This window comes from Anabrus simplex, chromosome 1, assembly GCF_040414725.1.
Source record: "Anabrus simplex isolate iqAnaSimp1 chromosome 1, ASM4041472v1, whole genome shotgun sequence".
Taxonomy (NCBI): domain Eukaryota; kingdom Metazoa; phylum Arthropoda; class Insecta; order Orthoptera; family Tettigoniidae; genus Anabrus; species Anabrus simplex.
The window spans coordinates 137568332-137588480 of NC_090265.1; the positions used below are offsets into that span (position 1 = coordinate 137568332).

Below are 20149 nucleotides of genomic sequence, written 5' to 3' on the forward strand. Positions count from 1 at the left end.
GAATTACATTGTGGAAATAAGTGTATCTTAGTTAAGCTGATGATGACCCATATAGGGCCGAAACTAGTACCTTGATAATATATTGTAATGTATTTATAAACATTGCAATTACTGTACAGTATTGAGTAGGTGGAATAAACTTTGTATATTATATGTAATCTTATCTCGTTATGAATTTATACTCTTACCGCTTAGTACGATCACATTTTTCCTAGCCCTGAAAATGTTATTTGTCACCCTTGTGAAGCAGACGTGTATTCCAACTCGGGTAAGGTCCGTTTACTAACCCACTACTCTGAAATAAAAGGCTTCTACTAACATTTGTTTCAGAAAGACTGTGATCTGCAATAATAGTTGGATATTTTTATTGGCCCCATGCATGTGTGCTCATATTTCTTGTTTTGGGTTTTTCACTTCTTTCATTGCACTTATTTTGTAAGCCTCAGCAGAAAAGGTTTTCATATTTGTTCCCTCGTGTTTTTCACACCTTTTAATATTTTCCTCTCATCTTTGGAAATGATAGATTTAGTTTTCACCGTAACCGCGGATACACAATGTAAAATGCCCTCATGCTGGTAAAAATCGTATATAGTGTTTGCATGTCCCTGTTAGTTTTTATTTGTATATTCAGTAGTATTTTTTTTGCTTAACATGTTCATTTTTGTTGTCCCCTGCAGAAACGTCATAACGAGGTTTTACTTTGTGTATATATACATATATCTCCTGCCTCTGTAGAGGTAGAGCAACTAACTAATGATCCTAAGATCATGGTTTCTTTTCCTGGATGAGTAAACAAAGTCTCCAACATCGGTATCACTCTGTATTTTGTACCCTTGTTTACATTCCCTGCATAAATTCATTTACCAAATGCTCAATATGAATTTACCAGACTTGATAAGACAACATAAACTGATGATGCCTTTGCCTTACTTTGTCATTTTTTAAAAGTCTTATAAAATATGAATACTAACATACTTGACATTTTTTAAATCTCCATATGGGTTTGCAAAATTTCTGTTTTTAAATTTTTTTAGTTATTCCGCCGAAGTAACCTGCGACCTGAAGCAGCTCTTTCTTATAAGAAGTTGCGTGATCGTGTTTTACTGGCTGTTGGAGAAGAAATTGCTGGCATGGTAGAAGGATTGGAGAAAGAAGACCTACTAGAAATTCAGTCTCAATGCTGGTTCCGATTTTATTCAGACTGTGTGGAATACAATGAGGCAAGCAGTCGACCAGTTGGACTTACATTAATTGGAGAGTCTGGCGTTGTCCTTATTAAACGACAACAGTACTCTCTTCTCAGGTAAGAAGACCAGTTATGTTCATTTTTAGACCATATTATTATTATTATTATTATTATTATTATTATTATTATTATTATTATTATTATTAATCCAGTGTTATTAATTTTATGGTTTTAATATACTTTCCAACAATGGTTATCACCATTCTTAATCTATCCTCCACTGATGAAGGCTGCAACCAAACATTTTGTTCTTTTGTGTGTTTCTTTTGTGTATACAAATAACCTACATTTGCTTATATGGTAAATAAATTGCAACTTTCCATTTGTTTTTTATATATATAGGTCTTGTTAGCTTTCTTACCTGAGCACCTGTGTTAGGTTTAGATTTCTTTTTCAGTAAGGTTCATTTTTTTTAACGGTAAATAAAAATGATCATTCTGTTTTTGCTTGATGTGGAGAGAAAATTAATTTTGTAATATGTTAGATTTTGGTTTAAACCAAAATAAATCTGCTTCTGGGTTTGTGTTGGTGAGTAGAATTTTGACAGTGAATTTTAATGACAAACAAATCATCATCATCATAATCATATAAAGGCTTTGCCTTGTCGCTGCAACCATTGATCTCTTCTCTCTGCGATCCTTTTCATCTCTCCATAACCTTGGCATCCCCTCATCTCAACTACCTCTTCAATGATCTTCTTCCGTGGTTTCCCTCGCGTTTCTTTCCCATCACATACCTACCAACTTTCCCAATTTAGGCGGGAGACTCCCAATTTTCGGCAGTTCTTCCCGCCTCCCGATTATTCTATTATTTCTCCTAATTTTAGCTTATCTTTTGGTGAACTCAAACATTTACTTTCAAATCCCGCCATTTCAGCTTTTTTACACCAGTGGCCGGAAGTCCTTCGCTCATTGGCCACTTTCAAACGAAATATCAACGTTTATTAATGCGAGAAATGTGCGATGTTTATTTATACCTGTATATCGCGTCTCGTATATCGATCGTCAATCGCTTGTTCTCGCGTGGTATGTTCGTGTTCGTTCACATCATTCTAGTCGATTCTAGAGACCAGTCGCTAGATATGGAGTCTTTCTTAGTAATTTAGTGACTGAATTTCAATGATAATGACTTTTCTAGAGATTTTAGGAGACATTGGAGACAATTCTGACTAATTTTAATTTATCTCAATATAAATAAAATAACATTTCTGTCTGTACATTGTTCAGAATTTAAAAAGAATATTTCCATAACGGTCGTGACCACAGTAACAAGGCTAAATGCACGTTTTAATTTTCCGTAATTTCTATCTGTATATATGTATGTATGTACGCTCACAAGAAAACGGCGGAAGAGAATTTAATGAAAATCGGTATATAACGTCGGGGAATAAGTCACTACAATCTAGGCCATGAATAATTTTATTCACGCTGAGTAAAATGGTAGTTTAGGGGAAGACCTAAAATTTAATTCTCAAATATTTGTTATTATTGGCCCTATCAATAAATACCACATAACTAAAGTTATATATTATTAAATTTCCTATCGTTTATGTCTTATACATTTTTACCATACCGGCTATGATAACAGAGATATTCATGAATTTGGATTTTTGTTGCTAAGTCCATATCAGCGCCGAGGTACGTGAAAATGGGTGAACAGAATTATATGTAAAGTCAGGAAATAAGGAACTACAGTCTACGCTATAAATAATTTTATTCGCCTTGTTCGAAATGGTAGTTTAGGGGTAGGTGCCAAAAATTTAATTTTTAATTACCTATCTTATTGGTCATATCGAAAAGTACTACATAACAAAAGTTATAGAGAATACAATTTCCGATTATATATGTCTTATTCAGTTTTACTGTGCCGCCTATAATGATATTGGTGGTGATGGTGATTAAATTGTGAAGATGGTTAAAAGAATGAGAAAAAAGTCGTGAAGGAACGATCGCTTGAATAATAACACAAGAGGGAGTCATGAAAGAAAGGACGACTCACTTTACATTAGATGCTCTAATATCACAGAGTCGGAAGAAAACTAAATGTGAAGGCCTCTAATATGGAACGCTCATAAAATTGATCAACAATAGCATTACATTGACCGTTGTTTGTTGTTATTTGCTTTGTGTATTCTGCTGTAATTTAGCTCTGATAAATAGGATTACTGCTGCGTATCGAGTATAACAGCCTGTCTGAATATTGGCGGGAAGTAGATTGGGAGTTAGATCTCTCTCTTCTTTAGCATACCATTCTTCTGGTTCACAAATTTTCTGATACTACTGGTACGTAACACACTGGATCATCATAGTATTCCAGCTATTCGATCCCTACTCTGAGGCAGTGATTGCAATGAGCAGTGTGCACACTTAAACGGAATAATTACACAGGAGTGTTCGCAATGTCTGCAGCCGAGTCATTCTAGCTCTGTAACTTTAAACTGTTAGATCGACCCCGTAGTACTTACTATTACACGTGATAAAATTCATTTTTGGGTCTGTATTGGAAGTATTTGTATAAATAACGCTAGTATGTTTTTATTATTCTCCCACCTGTTCAATACAATACAATCTTAAAAGTTAGGACTTTGTCCGTATCAAAATGTTAACATAAAAATTAATACATTGGATGGTACATGTTTCGCCTATCAATAGTAGGCATCATCGGCCATTTTTACCTTATGAATAGATCAGTTACTTGATGGGGAATGACTTATGAATACTGTTAAAAACTATGTCTTGTAAAATGGATTAGAGATCTTTAAACAACTATTACAGTATAGAATATGGTATACTATTACTTAACAATATTTGTGTTAATATTTGAGTCTAAAAATGTACAACATAGGTGGTTGGTTCTTGATATTAAAAGATGTTGCAATAAAGATAAAAATCAGAAAGTACATTCCATATAATTGTCAAATGACGTGTTAAAAAATTGAGGAAAGTTGAGCATTGGTAATGGTTGTTGGTTCTTGAAGTTAATAAGTATTGATTTTCATTTAAATGCTTATAAATTTGAAGAATTTTCATATGGCCTGGTTCTTTTTAAGATATTATTAGTTGGAATGCTGGTGCCATAGGCTATATTGAAGTTTGTGTAGACGTCATTAGACCATCTTCTTTAATGTAGTATTTGTGGGAAGAGTTTGTTGTTAAACATGTTGAGGTGAGCGTACTAGTCGAAAGGGAACGTTGTTGTCAGTCAGTGGGTAGCCAAGTGTGTGATGAAATTCTGTAATTAAAGAGTTATTTTGAAAATTTAATAAAGGACTATAATTGGAATAAGGGGCTGAATAGTGGAAGTTAAATGGAAAGTGTTGATACTTACACCTTTGAACGCTGAGATGTTAACTTATGTTGAGGGCTTTAGAGCAACTGGCAGTCGCCGAGCTCTTACTTCGCGTGTTGTATTTGTGAAGTCTTGGTGGAGGGAGTTGAGCTTGAGAAGGCGTGGCTAAGGGCCCATTCACTGCACGTGAGGAGGTGTTGCCGGCAGCGGGAGAAGGGGCGGGGGATGGTGTGTGTGTTAGATTGGTGGGAGTGTTTACTGATTTGTTGCTAAATATTTTACAGAAATTACTATTCAGGAGGAATGTTTTAAAAAAATAGATTTGGAATCTGTTCGTAAAGAGGACTTTTGTTATCTATTACGTCCTTTAGGTTCTTGTCTTTGTTAAATTGTTGATCTAGGAAGATGTATAAGTTTTCATATTTCATCATGAGCTTACCTTTTTCAATTCTTTTTAAGATTTGTAAATCCTGATCTGTTGTAGTAAATTTGTGACCTGTTTCCTTCATGTGGTTACTCATCGCAGAGAACTTATGTTTTTGGGCATTATAATGTTCAGCATATCTAGTTGAGAAATATCGGCCAGTTTGGCCAACATAAGAAAAATTACATACTGAGCATCTGAGTCTATATATACCTGAGCTTGAATATTTATTATTAGTTGAAATGACTGAGTTACGATTAAAAAATAAATTTCGATTTGTATTTTGCGTTGTGTAAGCGATATTTTTTTTTTTTAAGGATTGGTAATTTGATGGATTTTTGGGTTGGTAAATGTGAATTTAGCTAATTTTGGTTTGTTGGGTTTTATTGGAGAAAGGTTTGTGGTTAATTTTAGTCAAACTTTATTAATGATTTTGTTGATCATATCTGAACTGAACCCGTTGAATCTGGCTATTTCTTTTATGAAATCTAATTCATTTTTTAGATTATTCGGTGAAAGAGGGATTTTTAATGCCCTGTATACTAAACTGTAATAAGTGGCTTAAGTGGCTTTTTTATGGAAATTCGGGTGCAAAGATTCATTTTTTATAGTTATTGGAGTAAATGAAGGCTTGCGGTAAATTTGGAAATCAAATTTGTCTACAACTTGCGTGATTTTGATGTCTAGAAAATTGATTGAATTGTTGTTTTCGTTTTCCTTTGTGAACTTTATGTTATCGTCTAAATTATTTAGAAACGTTAGGATGTTATCACTATTGTTAAGTTGTTCATCGATAATTGCTAATTTTATGTAATTGCTAATGTGACGTCGACATAACGGAGCCATAAACTGAGTCCGTTAATGTGGTTTTGCTATTTTGTTGTATTCTAGATTGTCCAAGTAAATGTCCGCTAAAATGCCGGAGACTGGGTCTCCTATAGCTAAGCCTTCTTGTTTATATATTTTGTTGTTGGAAGTAAAGTAATTATTGTGTAAAACAAAACTTAGTAACTTTACGAATTCGTCTATTTCGATTTTGCTTAATGCGTTGACAGGTATATTTGAGTACATATTAGTGATGTCGAACGAACATAAAACTTGATTTGGTTGTAAATTGAATTTGTTTAAAGTTTCGCAAAGTTCGATAGAATTTTTGTTGGGATTTGCATTGTGAAATTTAAAATGCTTTTTTAAGAACTTGTGGAGGAACTGTTTTATAAGTTTTATAAGGAGTTTTATAAGTGGGGCTATTTCTGCTATTGATTATTGGTCTGATGGGGGTATCTTTCTTGTGTATTTTAGGTAATGATTTTGCTGTAGGTAATTTCGGATTCATAGTAATAATTTTTTTATAGTCTTGTTCATTTAGTAGGAATATTGAAATTTTAAAGGGTGTTTTTAGATTGCGTTGTGTTTTTGCTATAGGATCTTTATTGATTATTGTGTAGGTTTTATCGGAGAAAAAATCTTCCATTTTTTTTATGTAGTCTTGTTTAGAATGGAAGATAGGAAAACATGAAAGGGTCCACCTTTTCAATACAAAAATGTTATAGTTTATTTATAACATGTATTTGCACTTGGAACTAGTTTCGACGCTGTTTGGCGTCATCATCAGCCAAAATGTGGGAAATAGGCCAGCATGTAGGCATTTATATTACACAAGGCGTTACATTAAACAATACACATCTTACAAGGAGATAAAAACAGGGACGAATATAGAAACAAATGAATCGTTGAGAAAGCAAAAGTTATACATATTAAAAATAACCTTAACCACACATCTTGCAGTGCGAAAGTATTCTTCTTGAATGATTCCTGAATATAAAACACATGCTCACACATTTCTGAAGAGCCAGCAGGCAGGACAAAGTAAAGTGAAACCTTAAGAGTTCTTCTGAGAAGAGTTCATCATTTTTTCTATGTTCCGACTAACTAATGAAGTCTCCCTTGAGTTCCTGATAAACATACACAACAGGAAATTCTCCTTCACTCTCAACAATAGCTATAAAGACCAACGGTAAATTTCATTTTAAATATTGTGCAGAGACGTGAAAGCATGATCTTGAACATGATATAACTCCTTCATTTAACCCAATTTTTTACACAAGGTGTTACATTACATAATACACATCTTACGAGGAGATAAAAACAGGGACGAATGTAGAAACACATGCATTGTTGAGAAAGCAAAAGTTATACATATTAAAAATAAGCTTAACCACACAACTTGCAGTGCGAAAATATTTGCCTTGAATGATTCCTGAATACAAAACGCATGCGCACACACTTCTAAAGAGCCAGCAGGCAGGAAAAAGTAAGGTGAAACCTTAAGAGTTCTTCTGAGAAGAGTTCATCATTCTTTCTATGTTCCGACTAACTAATGAAGTCTCCCTTGAGTTCCTGATAAACATACACAACAGGAAATTCTCCTTAACTCTGAACAATAGCTATAAAAGACCAACGGTAAATTGTATTTTAAATACTGTGCAGAGATGTGAAAGCATGATCTTGAACATGATATAACTTCTTCATTTAACCACCTTTGAAAGTCTCTCTCTATATTACATAGCTTCATTAACACACCATTCTGTAGATGCACAAAATAATCTTGTAATCTTCACAGGTCCGGTATTCAGCTCGACAAGAATATAAAATTGGTATTAAGGAATACGTTTTTGAGAGTTTGGAGGTTGACTGTGCCCGTATTTGTGGTGTATTCTTGCAGCGTTACATGTAGGGTGGGGGCAGGTTTCTATGATGTTTATTGCGGGACATGAGGCGGTAAAGCTATGGCGCGAGATGAAGAGGAACAGAGCGTGTTGGATAGTTTAGGTCTGGGGAGCGGCCATTGTTGGATTATTAATATAAATGCCTACATGCTGGCCTATTTCCCACATTTTGGCTGATGATGACGCCAAACAGCGTCGAAACTAGTTCCAAGTGCAAATACATGTTATAAATAAACTATAACATTTTTGTATTGAAAAGGTGAACCCTTTCATGTTTTCCTATCTTCCATTCTCAGTTCAATACGGACAAAAATGAAATTCTTAGGTTTAAATAGTCTTGTTTATTCAATAAAACTGTTGTATTGCCCTTATCAGCCTTTGTTACTATGACATTATTGTTGTTAATTTTAGTTTTTAGTTTTAGGTTTTGTTTTGAAAAGTTAGGATTATTGTTAGTTATTATATCATTGACAAGTGCAGGTATTTTCTTTTTCATTTCGTATTTTACATCGTTTTGTTTCTGTAAGCGAATCTGTTTGTTGATATTAGATTCGGTCTCGGGGATGGTGGTGATTACATCATCGATCTGTTGTGGATTAGGCCACTTATATTTTATGCCTTTATTGAGGAGATCAATTTCACTATCTGAGAAAACTGTGTCAGATAAGTTAATTGTAGTGGGAATGTTCGTCAGCGAAGGGCTAGAAAAACTGGTGTTCCTGTTCTGATTGAGGTCTTTGGGTTTGGCTTATTGTAAACAAGTTAGCTTGTGGTTTAGAGTCTTTCGTTTTCTATCTAATATAGTAGTCGGTTTATAGTCTGTGTACCTAAGAAAAGAACTCCATTCAAGTGGAGATGAATAGTGTGAGATGGTCAAATGCATCCGGTATAATAGCAAATTTAGGAATGATTTTTTCTTGTACATTTGTTTAATTTCATTTCTCAGCCATATGTTGTTTACTTTATTTTGAGTGCCATTTGACTTTTGGTATGGAATGTTTTTCCTTTGTAGTGGTTTAAGGAACTTGGGTATTAGTCCTAGTTTCAAGCAGTCCTTGAGAAATGTTATGTCTTTTGAGATTTTACCGATCGTTATTCTAAGGTTCAAATAACTATTCATTTTAACGTTTGCCTGGTTGGCTTTGGTATTCTTTGATTTGACATCACTGATGAAGGGAATGGATATTTTTCCTGAAACATGTATGATAAAATAAAAAATTTTCAATCATTAAGTGTATTGACAAGGTGGACCCAACATAAACTGTTTTAAATAGTTTCTTTAATAGATTTAGACAAGTCAATACAGGATCAAATAAAATACAGTACCTATTATTGTCAAGTTTATAAGAAATTCTCAACCAAGGCAAACATTTAAGTGGTCTGATTTGAAATCGGCGGCATTTCAGTATGATCAACCTTACGATTATGGATTACACCCAGAAGTTACAATTGAAAATTTCAATGTTGTATGTGATCACTAGGGCCCGGATTCATGTGTACTAAAAGCTCCAAAAATATGCATGCACATATGCACTAAAATTGTTGAAAATATGCACAAAAATATGCACTAAAAATAAAATACATTTACCAAACGCATTATTTAATTTTAACTCGGTGTTAAAGTGATAAAGATGTTTCATTCCTTGCAAAATAATGCATGGCAATAGGCTATCAACAGTTTTTCAATGTTTTTAGGGGTCAGTAACTTTCTGTTGTTGGACAGAATAAATTTATACGCTGAAAATGATTGTTGTATGTCACGGACGTAACTGGGAAATACTTGTACACTGGCACTGACCGCTCGGAACATTCTTCTGGCAAAGACTGCCTGATTCCAGTTACGTAGTTGGTTATGGATTGAATCTTCTTGAGTCCTGGGTTTGAGTCCAACACCACACTGAGTTTTAACTTTTTCTCCAGTTGCACCAGGGACACTATTTAAAGAACTAATGGTGTTTTGAATTAACTGAAAGGATTCGTGTAGGGGTGCACCGCGATTTTCTAGTCCCTTATCGCCTTTGGAAGTGATGAACACTGCACATGGATGAAACTGATATCTTTATATACAGTTTCAGATTCAAATCCACACTTTGCTTCATGAACACACGCAAAATTACTATCATCAATACTTTTAATCATATCTTTCGCCGGGCTGAGTGGCTCAGATGGTTGAGGCGCTGGCCTTCTGACTTCAACTTGGTAGGTTCGATCCTGGCTCAGTCCGGTGGTATTTGAAGGTTCTCAAATGCATCATTCTCATGTCATTAGATTTACTGGCATGTAAAATAACTCCTGTGAGAATAAATTCCGGCACCTCAGCGTCTCCGAAAAGCGTAAAAGTAGTTAGTGGGACGTAAAGTAACAGTATTAACTACATCTTTTACTCGACTAAAGTTCTCCTGGTAGAAAGATACTGCAGATAACGTAGTTCCGCATCTTGTGATAAAAGGTTCTGGAGGAAGAGAAACCTTAGGCAGATGAATTTTGTGCAACTGTACACAAGACGGTATCTTTTAAACAGTTTTTTCCCCCTTGAGATTACTTTGTCGACTGATGGAAAGAGGATACGTATCTCTTGTGTAATACGATGCAATCCATGGGCGGAACGTGTTATGGATAAGATTTGGAAAAAATACTCGTAGAGACTGACCAGCTTTCAACATACACGAAGCTGCATCTGTAACTAAAAGCACACTTTTTAACAATCAGTCTCTGATTCACTAGGCCACAGAAAGCGTTAACAAATCTTGTAACTGTAGCGCGGTTGTTTTTTCTAGCACTTTGCACAAAAGTAAATGAGGTTTACCGGGTTCTTCTGGGCATAGTTTACTCACTATGAAGTTTGCATTGTATCGACCACATGAAAGGGTTGTTTCATTTACAGATATCCACACACCATATTGAATTCACGACAGAAGCGTGCAGTGAAAGTAAATAGTTCTTCGTAAAGGTAGGTTCATCTAGTATCCTTTGGTTAGCACAATACTTGTCAAGAAATGAGCATAGATATGAATTATTCAATTTATGCAGTGGATTGTTGCTGCATACAAAAGCTTTACAAAAATCAGTTGAAAATGTACTAACTTCAGACCGTGTTTTCATGTCGGTTAAATGTAGCTATTGCGTATTCTTACTCTGTTATTTTGATCTGAGATGTGAAGTTGTTTCCGAATGCTGTACAATTTGAATTTTGTGTAATCACATTTTACACTTGTGTCGCACACTTGACAGTACACTGCATCAATGTCACTAGGTCACAAACACAATCTTAAACAAAACCTTAATAATGCCACACTAAAACAGCTAATAACAAAGATTGAATCAGCTATCCAAAAGTCCCTGTCAGCAAAAAAGAAACGAAGTCACTAAGTAGCAAATGAAATTGAGAAAATCAAAAACAAACCAATCAAAGAGAACAAAGAAAGTAGTACACACCAAAAACTAATAACTAATATAAAATCAAAAATAATTACTTGGTTGCAACGAAAGCAGACAAGGGCAACACAGTTATCCTAAATAAAGACGACTACATCCTAAAAACGATTGAATTCATAGAAACAAACAACATAAAGGAAATAAAGGACCCCACCAGGAATTTAAACACAAAAATAAAAAAAAACCTGAAGGACACCCAGTTCATAATAAACAAAAAAGAAAAACAAAAATTTAGTCTCAATAAACCCAAGATGCCCAACTTTAAAGCCTCTCCCAAAAATCCACAAAGAGAATTACCTCGTTAGATTAGATTTTTCATTTCGTTCAGAAATGTTAGATAATCGATCACCCATAAGAGAAAAATATATCTGTATATGCACAAACGCTCAAAATATTGTTGAAACAGTCCCACATTTCAACTATCTACATTTTTCACTTAAACACCTACAAAATCACATCAAAATGGAAAACAATAAATCACTATCAAACTCTTCAGAAGCCATTCCAAAATGCAATCAACAGAAATAAACAAGGAAACTGTAATGGTGTCATATGTGACCAACATGTATTCCAACATTCCTATTAGAGTGACCATAGGCTTAATAGAAGAAAAAAAGAACCAAGACAGTCACATAGAAATTAATGAAACAATAAATTTATTGAGTCTAATATTAGATAATAATTACTTCACTTTCAATGGGAAATACTACCAGAATGGTTTACCAATGGGTGTCCTCTATCAGGTTTTTTAGCCAACATTTAATTGAATAACCTTGAGAAATCTATCTAGGACATACATGAGAAGAAAATAAAATTATGGGTCCGTTATGTTTTAAACTGGAGACCTCATTACTCCCAAAACACTTCTGGGTTGTTTAAATTTGCTTGACAGCAACATCAAATCCACTAAGGAAAAAGAAAACGATGAAAAGTTACAGTTCTTGGACGTCACATTAACAAAAAACAATAGGATAGATTTCAATATTTTTAGGAAACCCACACAGTCCATCACCACCATCAACAAAAACTCCAGCCACCCAGGAACTCACAAACAAGTAGCTTACAACTGCTATACTAATAGATTGTTAAAAATTCCCCTGAGTAATGAAAACAAACTGGAAGAAATTTGAGTAGTAAAACAAATTGCTAAAGCAAACGGCTACAACCCAGAAACGATAGACAAAATTATACCTAGAAAAGAAAAGGGAAAAAAATAAAAACAATGAGAGAAGAAAGGAACTCTTTGAACGCAGTCAATTTGTAACATTTACGCATTTTGGAAATCAGGTTTTTAAAATCACCAATATATTTAAGAAATATCAACTCAAAACAGCATTTAGAACCAGAAATATATTATCAGAACATATATATATATATAATGCACATAGTATCAACGAAAAAGATGTCTGCAACAATTTCAGGAGTATATAGGCTCACTTGTGACGACTGCAAAATGTTTTATATAGGAAGGACTGGGTGAGCTTTAAATCAAAGATATCAAGAACATTTCAGGTCAGTAAAGTACAACAGATATTCAGCTTTTTAGGGATCAGAAAGGACATGAAATTAATTTTTAAAGGTAATTATGGATTTTAATTAAATACCTGCGAAAACCTTGAGATATTCTTGGCGCAGATAAGGGAACCTGATAAAATTTTAAATGAAACAGTCACAAGCAACATTTTGTTTACAACCTTGAGGTGACGTAATATCATTTGCTTCCAGCGTTCCCCGTACTTAAAGCTGAACATTTGTTTAGTCCTCGGGCAACAGCCTGAGCACAAGGATCGTATATCGTACCTTCTACAGCATCATTGTAAGTTTATATGTATTGTTGTCATACTTTTACACTTGTTTTTCCTTTTTCTTATTTTACAGTTGACCTCAACAGGGCTCCATTTGAACTTTTTTAAAACTTATTTTAACTCCCTTATCTTAACCTTAGATTCCAAAAACTGGTTTTGAATTAAAATTTGTGTCTTGATACGGCTGTATGGATTAATTATAAGTACTACCATCAGCACTGATACTAAGATGGCTTTGATATTTTATAATGATTATAATTTCCAGATTATTTCTTTCGGTATAATAACAATAGTAAAAGAAACTGGTTTCTTGCCAACTTTCATAGTGCAAGGCGAAATTTATCAAGTTGTATTAGTTCTTGCCTTCCCTAATGAGAACCCAAAATTTTTACAAATTTACTTTATGGGGGATGAACAAGAAATTGATCAGCATTGTAAAAACATTGTTAACACTAGAGGAGATATTGTTATATTTGCAGAAATGTTGCATGAGCCTAACAATTTGGTAAATGTGTTTAAGACTACCTTGGATCAAATGCCAACAAATGCCAGTAGAACCACTAATAAGAAGGTATTAGCTATGAACTTTTATGCCTACAGAATAATTATCAGTCACCAGGCAAGTTGGCCATGTGATTAGGGGCGCGCAGCTGTGAGCTTGCATCCGGGAGATTGTGGTTTCGAACCCCACTGTTGGCAGCCCTGAAGTAGGTTTTCCGTGGTTTCCCATTTTCACAGCAGGCAAATGCCGGGGCTGAACCTTAATTAAGGCCACGGCCACTTCCTTCCCACTCCTATGCCTTTCCTATGCCATCGTCACCATAAGACCTATCTGTGTCGGTGTGACGTAAAACAAATTGTAAATGAAATATAAAAATCTACTTTTCTAGCTCATTCAGTTTGTATTATTGTCTCCTCTGCTCAAACTTGTGGGATGGTGTAATTGGTATAAGTGCTTAAATGCAAGATCATCATGTCAGTAGATTTACGCGTACTACATATAAGGACCCCAGTTTGAAAAAATTATCAGAAGAGGAGGCAGGTTGATTTTATCATATCTTGAGTTACTGAACTCATTGAATTTAGGAAAGAAATGTGTTGGATAAGAATGGTAAGGGGAAGACAAGACATGATTATGACAAAAAAGATAATTTGGACGAATAGATTAACACAGGATAAGTTAGTATTGAAATCTACATCTAACATGATTTGACTGTAACCACTACCACCACCTTGTTAATTAGATGTCCTGTTAGGCCCCTTTAAGCAACGATCATCATCAGTTAGATGTCCTTCATTCTGCTGAACTTAATGGCACAGTTGGTTTTTGTTTACCTTCTGATTTGAATCGGGTTCAGTCACAACTAAATAGGTGGCATGTAATGAGATTTAGGTTAAACTAGCTGATTTACCCGTTCTTCACTACAGGATTCTCAGAAAGACTAACTTTGTGGTTTTCCTAACTGTAGTCAACTTAGGCCATTACAAAAATGTCAGTAGGAAAGTAGCGATTAAAAGCAATGTTATCATATAAAATAATCAAATGAAAAACCGCACATTTTCTCACTTTTAACAAACAGTACTACGGTGCCGATCTAAGGGTCCGAAATTTCAGAGCTGGAATGACCAGCCACAGACAGCCTTGAACACTCCTCTGCCATTATTCCATTAAATATGTACTGTTCATTCCAATCAGTGCCTCAGAGTAGTGATTGAATAGCTTTAATGCTATGATGAACCAGTTTGTTACATACCAGTAGTATCAGAAAATTTATTAACTAGAGGAACGCCATGCTAAAGAAGTTATCTGACTCTCCAGCTACTTCCCGCCAATATTCAGGCAGGCTGTTATACTTGGTATGACCGGGCGAGTTGGCCATGCAGTTACGGGCGCGTGGCTATGAGCTTGCATCTGGGAGATATTGGGTTCGAACCCCACTGTCGGCTGAAGATGGTTTTCCGTCTTCTCTCATTTTCACACCAGGCAAATGCTGGGGCTATGCCGTAATTCAGGCCAGGGCCGCTTCTTTCCCAATCTTAGCCCTTTCCTATGCCATCGTCGCCATGAGTCCCATGTGTGTTGGTGCGACGTAAAGCAAATAAAAAAAAAAATCGCTATACAGCAGTAATCTGATCTATCGGAGATGAGTGGCAACAGAGACACAAAGTACATCACAACAAACAATGGTCAATCTAATGTTATTGTTGATCAATGTTATGAGGTTTCTGTATTGTAGGCCTTCACATTTAGTTTTCTTTCGACTCTGTAATATTAGGGCGTCTTACTAAATTAATTACAGCATAGACTGTAGTTCCTTATTCCCCGACTTTACATAGCGATTTTCATTAAATTCTGTTTACCCATTTTCTCGTGACTCGGTGCTGATATGGACTTAGCAACAAAAATCCAAATTCATAAATATCTCTGTTATCATGGCCGGTACAGTAAAAATGTATAAGACAAGTGATCAGAAATTTAATACTACACAACTTTAGTTATGTAGTATTTGTCGATAGGACCGTTAATAACACAAATATTTGAGAATTAAATTTTAGACCTTCCCCTAAACTACCATTTCACTCAGCGCGAATAAACTTGTTTATGGCCTAGATTATAGCGACTTATTTCCCGACTTTGCATATCGATTTTCATTAAGATAGGACAACTAATAACATAAATATTTGAGAATTAAATTTTAGCCCTTCCCCTGAACTACCATTTCTCTCAGCGTGAATACGATTATTTATGGCCTAGATTGTAATGACTTATTCGCAGACTTTGGCTACCGATTTTCATTAAGGTTAAAAACATAAATATTTGAGAATTATATTTTAGGTCTTCCCCTAAACTACCATTTCTCTTAGCGTTAATAAGATTAATTATAGCCTAAATTGTAGCGACTTATTCCAGGACTTAACATACCAATTTTCATTCAATTCTCTTCAGCCATTTTCTTGTGATGCGTGTACATACATACATACAGACAGACATTACGGAAAATTAAAAAGTGCATTTCTTTGTTACTATGGACATGACCGATACAGAAATACCATCCTTTTAAAATTCTGATCAATGTACAGACGAAACTCTTATTTTATATATGTAGATGTAACAAATAAGTGTCATTGATTTCTTGTGTATTAAAGAACACAATGGAATAAAGTTCTGATATTGCTACGTTTGGTAAAATCAATGGTAAATTACTTCATTTTTACCCTACCCAGTGCCTACTCACATATGATAGACATTTTTAAAAATGTTGAATGAATGTTCTTAACGTTCTTTTCATGGTCGTGTACTACATACAAAGCAGTTTTTACAATATTGTGCACACATTTATTTGGTGGATTAGCCTCAACCCTCTAATTTTCAGCAGTGGATCATCATTGGTACCAAGTGGATTGGCTGCGTAGTTCGGGCCATGAAGCTGCTAGCTTGTGTTTCAGAGATAATGGGTTCAAACTGCACTCGTGGTAGCCCTGAAGATGTTTTCTGGGTCCTATTTTCATACTGGGCAAATGCCTGTGCTGTATTCTTTCTAGTCCTAGCCCAGGGGTGCAGGAATTTTCTCTGAATTGAAGAGCTAATGCTGAAGTTTAGGAGCCAGCAAAAATCCCACTAACCTGATTTGCATTACTTAGCGTTGGCTTCGGTATTACTTTTTCTAATCTTGACATTTAAACTCTCCAGGAATAGATTCTACCAACATTGAAATCTCATTGACATTTCCAAAAGAGTTACAATAGAACTATTCGCTGTAAACACTAGTGTTAGCTTAGTTTTACAAAATTGAGAAGATCCTGATTATAGACTTACAGTCTTACAGATTAATGATCTAATTCTTACATGGTCGTTTGTGACCATGGATGTGCCGTGTAGTCTTGCTGCTAAAAACAATGGTCCACAGTCCTTAAGGATCAAATTCCTTTACTTGCCGGTACATTCATGTTATCAGATGTAAGGCTTTTCAGGCGTTTGCTCTATTAACCAGCGTTTTGTCTTAGGTCTGACACTAGACTCATCAGAGTAGGAGGTGAACTTATCAGAAGCCCTTATAAGAGGCACAGTCTGCTAACTGCATACGGGAGATAAATCTCCACAATGGAATTATTGCCCGCCTAGCAATTCCGAATGGAAAATTCTAAATTCCCATGGAGGGAATTAGATTTTTTTTCACCAATAGGGCATGTCAAAGATATCAGATGTAAGGCTTTTCAGGCGTTTGCTCTATTGGTGAAAAATATGTAATTCCCTCCATGGGAATTTAGAATTTTACATTCATGTTATACGTAATCATATCACACAAAATGTTTGTTTATAATGACGGTCTGAATCTGTGTCATATAAGGTTCATCTGACTAAATCCTCGCTCTCGTGATGCTGTAGAGACTAGAAGATCACATACAATAGATAACAGCTATCCTAGAATAAGAAATCTGTTGCTGCTTGCTAACTCCAACAGTTCAATCATTTTTTTCCTCTTCTAGTTTGTATGCATTTTATGTAATTACAACCATTTTCACATTTTGCAAGTTGCTCCCTGAAATGTTCTACCAACATTGAGATCTCACCGACATCATTTTCTAGATCAGTTCCAGTTGGCCATGCAAAGGTATCAATAAGGTTGTACACTTCTATACTGTTCCATGAACAAAAAAATCTTTCCTCCAAGCATCTGACACAACGACTAATCTGGTTTTCTTTCTGCAAATTGACAACAGAACTAGCCGCTGGTCCAGCTCCCTTCAGTTGTACATATTGAAAATACCACTAATGAAGGTGTTTGTTACAAATTTATCTTCATTTGGACCAGGGGTAGTTTTGAGTAATTCAAGTAAACCTATTGTAATTTTTTAAACGTAGTTCACCATGAACCTACTACGCTGGCATAGCAGGGAGAGAGGTGATACTCCCACGTGGCGCGTCCCAGGTGGCAGATAGGGGGTTCCTAACCGGCTTGCCGGCGGACTTGAGGGAAATAAAATACCTCGCGGACCAAACACACAACCCCCCTGTAGGTGGGGGACGCAGACGAAGAATACACTCACGGTATCCCCTGCCTGTCATAAGAGGCGATTAAGAGGGACGACCAAGGGATGATTTCATTAGAACCATGAAACTTCTTGTGATATTTACCACCACGTGGGGAACACCATGGGTCCCCTTTACTTGCGCGTAGTACCACTACGTTAGGTACCAAATACGTTTGTCATTAGTAGCAATAGAGTATGTTGCCGGCTTCGACAGCACCTGTGATTCGTACCCCTATATACACAACACCATGGGATTAGCGACACCATGGTTCTGCCTTGCCTATGCTTAGTACCCACTATGTGAGGAACACCATGGGATAGTGCGGGTCCCTGTGATTAGTCCACTCATGTGAGGAATGCCATAGGTTTGTGTTGACAGTATAGGTTTGTGTTGCCTGTAAATAGCACCGCAGTGTGCGAAACACCATAGGTCTGTGTTACATGTGCGAATTTCGTTACCTGTGAGTAGTACCATAATGTGTGGAATACCGTGAGTCTACGCTACTTTTGATTAGTACCGCAACATGACAAATAGCATGGTTCTATTTCCTAGCGATAAATACCATTTTGAGGGGGCCGATGACCTGGATTTTGGACCTGTTTCGACTACAAGCATAATCGATTCAGTATTATAGACATGATATTATATAGGCTTTTGGGGTTGTGCCTTGTCAAGAAAATAAGGTGAAATTTGTAATGTTTCGCAGAAAACTGTGCTCTACGTCCTCAGAAGAATTTTCGACTGTTCACGAGAAAGGCTGACACTTTTGAATTTGGAACATTATAATAGAAGTGGAAATGGTACGTTCATTTACCACCAGGTGGCCCCCCAGGACGTGGCACAACGATAGAGTTCGAAGCGGAAGCTGACCAAACTATCACAATCAGACTAAGCGGTTCACATAATGTGTTTGCTTAACATATGACAGGTGTAAGACATAGACACAAGCCTGGAATGAAACATCTGGCGACGAGGAACGTACGAATTTGGAAAAAACACAGAGATGAAATAACAATAGTGAAGGGGTAGGGAAGGGAACTGCCTACGTAAATTCTTAATGGCTGGCAACCAAGTATTACTTAATTGATAGCCAGTGTCCCTGTTGAAATTGTTAGGATTTCTACGTATTTCCACAGCTTCCCGTATAATCCTGGATGTATAAAGAAAGTCTAGGACAGTAAGGATTTGGCCAGTTAGAATATAACGGTCTTCTACTGGTCGAGCATGGGTAAGAGCTCGAGCATCTTGGAACATGACATCATGACCGACGATAGAGCGTGCTCAGCTATTGCCGATTTGTCAGGTTGGTTGAGACGAATATTACGTTCATGTTCTTTGATACGGGTACCAATGGACTGGCATGTTTGGCCGATGTATACTTTGCCGCACGTACAGGGAATTTCGTATACCCCTGGATGTAAAAGTGCGGACAATTTGTCTGTTGTTTTACTCAGGCTGTGAGCAATTTTAGTCGATAAAATTCACTATGGAGATGGAGTCGGACGGATGCCTTCCTTTCTTGGATGTTCTAGTAAGAAAGAAACCGGACGGCTCCTTAGAACATACCGTCTTATCGTAAGCCTACCCACACAAATCGCTATCTTCATGCAGATTCTCACCACCATCCAGCACAAAAACAAGGCATCCTCACGACACTCGCCAAGAGTTACATGTGATAAAATTCATTTTTGGGTCCGTATTGAAAATATTTGTATTAAATAACACTTGAATGTTTTATTATTCATCCACCTATTCAATGCAATACACAGATGGATGAATAATAAAACATTCAAGTGTTATTTAATACTCGCCAAGAGGGCGAGACGAACTTGCGAGCCATCACATATCCAGATGGAGATGGACACGCTCAAAGTCGCATTTAAGGGTAATGGTTACAGCGATTTGCAAATTCATAGAGCCCTGCGTCCCAGAGAAACTACCAAGCAAATCTCACAGAAGGAAGAAGTGAAGGGAACTGTCTACTTGCCTTACATCCACAACACTACAGATCGAATTGCCAAGGTCCTCCGCAAACACAATATAAAAACAGTGTTTAGCACCGCCACTAAAATTGCTCACAGTCTGAGTAAAACCAAGGACAAATTGTCCCCACTTTTACATCCTGGGGTATACAAAATTCCCTGTACGTGTGGCAAAGTATACATTGGCCAAACATGCCAGTCCATT

The 20149-nt window shown here is 36.1% G+C and overlaps 1 protein-coding gene across 1 annotated transcript in view; it reads left to right on the top strand.

Annotated features, from left to right (window-relative positions):
• Nup160 (nuclear pore complex protein Nup160) overlaps nucleotides 1-20149 on the top strand; it is a 358544-nt gene that overhangs the window by 161528 nt on the left and 176867 nt on the right. The window contains exon 9 of the mRNA XM_068225252.1: nucleotides 1035-1303. Coding sequence (XP_068081353.1) covers nucleotides 1035-1303 — 269 coding nt within the window. The remainder of the gene's footprint in view (nucleotides 1-1034; nucleotides 1304-20149) is intronic.